We start from the raw sequence: 4,792 nt of genomic DNA, 5'->3' as shown, positions 1-4,792 counted from the left end.
CGCATACAATCTTGCGTAGATAAAGAGTCCAAACACACGGGACTTCGCAAAGGTGGTCTTGACAGCCACGAAGTAATTGTGCCTGCGTTAATAGTCTGAAGCTCTCGGAATGAGCTAGTGAAAAGTGTCTGCCGTCGATCGTCGTCTGTGTTAGTATGCAGCCACTCCACAAAGCGAGCTATTGCACGTAAATAGGTATACTTGATCTTCTCCGCTGTCGTTTTCTCCAGCACTTCTTCAACGCGTGCATCGAGCTCTCCCATCGTTGCACTGTGCTCAGTGACCTTTCAAGAACACATAAATATTATTCAGCCTATCACAATCATCAAATAATCTTAGTGCAATTCGCACGGCGAATTCCATCCATCTACGCCGTGATATACGGTACCTATGTCGGAAAAATGACACCGAATCAGTTTTTACGGTATTTACATGTGAATACCGTAGCAATTGATTTGGAAGTGCTCGTATTGGGGAGAGTCAGAATTAGATCTTTCGTGACTATTATTTTGCAAAATGGCGGACCATTTTTTATGGTTGGCTCACATTTCATTTTTCTGAAATGGTTTACCTGTTTAGGTGAACCATTTCGGCAATCGCCAACCATTTCAGAAATGGTTGGCCACTTTTGGGTGATCATCACTCTTATAATCAAATGAATTCTATGCAAATTGAGTCTTCAACTTCGCAGTTCACCGTAACAACTCTTGCATGCGGCAAACGAGCGTTCGGGTGCATTTGCATCGCCCAGCTTCGATTTAAGCATGCCTATAAGATGTCGCTTGCTCTCTGATACACGGTAGTTTGCATTGATGCTTCAAGGCACCATACTTAGCTGTCAGAAAGGTACAATATGCAGGTTCTAGAAGGACGACGACATGCTATTGCGGTCCTTGGCCCAATCAAGCACCTACAGTCGCTGGGAGGGCCAAGTAAACTGCGGTGCAACCTCCACATGCTAGCAGTGTCTGCCCCCATCATTTTTTTTCTTGCCATTCCTCAATTCTGACTCACCCTATTGCAATGATTTTTTTTTTATTGCCGTCGATGTTCAATACATGGGACCATGCGAAAAACAACTCCAATATAATTAATATTGGGGTCGAGCATTTTGCAGTGATTTTTACGTGCAAGATAATTCTGCAATACAATTTATTATTGTATTGTTCGACCCCATGACGGTCTGAAGGGAGAGGATAATAGCCGATTGGACTTGCGGTCATCACGATGCTGTCTCCAGTCAACACATCGGTGAAGCTTAAAGTAATTGTAAGAATATTTTCATTTATAGTAGTTTTAGGCATGGATGTCAAGACGCTTGAGTACGTCCTCCATTGTGTCATCCTTGTTGATGCTGCTAGCGTTCTCGCAGATCTTGACGTAAGCGTTAAACAACGCACTGCCAACCTTCTCGTCCACCTTGTGGGCCAGCGAGTAGTTGAACGAGTTGACGGTGGATAGCCAAATAATCGACGACGGAGCCACGAGCGGGACACCACAGAAGACGAACATGTCCTCCACCTCAAGCACGCCGTTAGAGGCCAAGTTATGCTTCGACTTGTAGATGTAGCGTCCGATGCTGGAGATAGTTGCGTCACCTGTGCAGGAGCTAGGGATTTTAACATCGCCAAGCATCTCTCCGAATTTTGGTTTGATGAGCTTGCGATCCAAAAGGAAGCACGGCATAGCCATCTCCAGTAGTTTATCGCCTTGCGAAACCATCTGCTGCTTCGAAGTGCGAGCCAAGTTCCAGAACTTCTCCGTCTTCATGTTAACACCATCGGTCGCCAGCCACTGGAGAGGATTAATGGCCACATACATACCCACTTGTCGCTCTTCTGCGGGTTTTGGTACACGTTGACGCATGTTGTAGCACATATCGGCCACCAACCGGAACGGGCCGTCGGTCTCGTCCACGCCGTTGAGTTTATGGTCGACCTTGCTGGCGTGGTAGAAGGCCAGCACCAACATCGGAATCAGAGCTCCACCCACTGTGACGCCCTCTTCTTTGCATTTGCGCAGAGTATCGCGCATGTTGGTCGGGTTACCGGCCTGGCTGAGTAGCGTGGTACTGTTCTGTTCGAACGGGATACCAGACTTTGGTCCAAAGTCCTTCTGATCCTCACGCGGGGTCAGAACGGGCTTGAAACCCTTCATGAAGTTGACGAAAGCGGAACCACCAATAAGCGCTAACACGATCTTGGCAACCGGCTTGAGCCACCACGGGCCGCCGGTGAACCACATGTCGTAGAGTGACGGTCGCAGCGGGAACTCGTTCACCGGTTTAGCCGCCTCAATCGACAGCAATGCGACGTCTTCGAGCGTGTCGTTGACGAAGATCTGGCCCGAGTAGCCGTCCGACATGATGTGGTCCGAGAAGAGGAAGAAACGAGCTTTGTTCTCCGACCGGTTAACCCATACAGTGAGGTAGAACATGAACTGTGTGAACCGGTCGAACGGGATGTGCGTCTCGGTCTGTACGAACTGATTCCAGGTCTTCCAGGCCGCGACGTCCTCGTTCGAGTCCGAAATTTCACGGACACGCAGCAGATTTTTGGCCGTGACGTCGTCCAGCGTGATATGCGGCTGAATTTCGGCCATGAACTCCTCGTCCTTGACGACCAGTGCGCGCAGCCGTGGGTGACGGTTGAACGTGCGCATGACCGCAGTCGGAAGGAATTTGATCAATTGGTCCATGTCACCACTGATAGCGATAGCGTGGCAACATTTGACCGATACGTCGGGCTCGGCGGTCCAGACGCGTTCGGTGGAACGCAGCGGGAAGCGGTGTTTGTCGCCAACAACGCTTTTGTTCGAGACGCAGCTCATGTCCCCGGTTCGTCGGGAGCGTGTGAAATCCCGTGGGAAATATCGTTGTGGCCCGATCAACGGATCGAGTATTGATATCCAATTGGGCGGGAGCGGAGTGCTCGACGGTCCTCGTACAGCGATACAGGCGTGAACTTCACGTCGTTGTGCTCAGCACCAGGTGCTAGAACAATTGGTCCAACTACAAGACGGCGTCGAGTTCACATATATGCATTCCACGGCGGAGGTCCCTGTCATCAACGTCTCGCTGGCCTGTCTGTCGCACAAAGCTGGCTCGTCATGCAGCGTGCGCTGAGTTGAGCTTCATGACTGGCACTGTCTGCCGCGCAATGCTGTGTCGTCATGCTGCGTGCGCTGAGTCGAAGTACATGGCTGGGATAATGTTCACAATAATACGAACAATATGGTGTCTTTTTAAAGTGTACATGCATCGGCAATTCTCGTGCATGACGAGCACCAAAAATAAAAATGAAGCAGAGTGAACGTACAACAGAGCCCCGCAGCTTTGTACTAACTACTAGCGAGAAGAAACCTAGAGCAGGCCATTCACGCGGGACAGCTATGGGATCCGTTTCGTTCGGTCGCTGTGAGCAGATTAGCGGGGACGCACGATTCGGATAGACCTCTCGGCTATGGTCTGAAAATATGAGCTACACAAAGGAGAAAACAACGGAGTCAGGATGACCGTGGTATGGTATATTTTCACCAGACTCACTTTTAGTCCCTGCTGACGGACGGAATCGCGCGTGTCTTTGTATTCTTCCTGCTGGCAACTCTAGCGATGCACTAGAAAGAGCTTCAACTGGCAGCCAAACGTAGTACTTTTGTATTGGAAATTTGAAAAGCTCTTTGCTTTTTATTTTAGTTTTTTTGTGATATCACAGTAACCACGGCGTTATTGTTCTTTTAATCTTTTTCAATATATCGTAAGAAGGCTAATTTACTCCCAAAACAAGCTCGAACAACTTCAATTAGTATATTCAATACGCTCGGATTTGATTTTCATTTATCCGTAGACTGAGGGGCCAATAACTGTGCTGGTTAGAATCTCCCGGCATCGCGAATCGCAGCAGTGCCACACACAAATGTCATTTCCTACGTAAGTGGTATTTAAATACGCGTCCAGGCTCTTTCAACTCCAGCATTGGACGTGTGTGCAGCTGCAATGTCATCAGGCGAAAGATGTCTCCGCTCTGTGGCCCCATCCCACGGAAATAAAACCTCACTAGAAAGCAATTATATGCATCGTTTGGCGCAACCTTACCAGCGCCACGGTAATTTTCAGACAACTTTGTAGTCCGACTTCCACCAACGGATGGATGCCATTCAGATCAGCGATCTGATCTGGTTGCCTTGCTATCTGCCAATGTGGCCAATGCTGCTGCAGCTTTTTGCGTTTGGATGATCGGCTTTTGGTAAGCAGCGTCAATCGTATTTGTATAAAGGCAAGAGGGGAATGATAATGATCACGTTGATCAGAAGCTCCTGGGTTTCTTCAGCTGTATGACAATAGTAATATCTGTAAGTGAAAGCAATTGGACCAGTTCGCCCCGTCAGAGTAAAAGGCGGCTATTTACTGAGCATCACTCACACACTGCAAGTGCAATGAATACTTATTTCGGCCAATAGATGACTGCATAATAATTTACTTGAATTCAGTGTTTTAGACTGCATCTTTGTTGCCAAAGCAGGAGAGCTAGCATATCATTCGACAATTTGCACGATGGCGACGAAGCGTCCTCGCTTGGACGCAGAAGACGACCCAGGACCAAACTCGCAAGTGAAAAACTCGAAGATATTTATTGGAGCTCTAACACCTGACCACAGAGACAAAGCGACGACGTCAAGATGTGGCTGCACAACGCGCAGCAAACGCTGACAAAGACGTAAGTGTTATCAAGATTTCGCTCAAGTCGTTCTGCACCGAGCAATCCAAGACGTTGCCGTGGGAGGAGGTGCTAAA

The 4,792-nt window shown here is 48.5% G+C and overlaps 1 protein-coding gene across 1 annotated transcript; it reads right to left on the bottom strand.

The window, feature by feature from the left end:
• Positions 1 to 1,252: 1,252 nt before the first annotated feature.
• On the bottom strand, positions 1,253 to 2,829 carry PPTG_06835 (hypothetical protein; the record flags this gene model as incomplete). Its single annotated transcript, XM_008900878.1, has 1 exon — positions 1,253 to 2,829. One exon carries the CDS (start codon positions 2,827 to 2,829, stop codon positions 1,297 to 1,299), a length of 1,533 nt encoding a protein of 510 aa, XP_008899126.1. The 3' UTR covers positions 1,253 to 1,296.
• Positions 2,830 to 4,792: the final 1,963 nt, after the last annotated feature.

Source organism: Phytophthora parasitica (genome assembly GCF_000247585.1).
Source record: "Phytophthora parasitica INRA-310 unplaced genomic scaffold supercont2.10, whole genome shotgun sequence".
In the NCBI taxonomy this organism is placed as follows: Eukaryota; Oomycota; class Peronosporomycetes; order Peronosporales; family Peronosporaceae; genus Phytophthora; species Phytophthora nicotianae.
The sequence above is the reverse complement of the archived record's forward strand: the minus strand, read 5'-3'. Positions and strand labels throughout refer to the sequence as shown.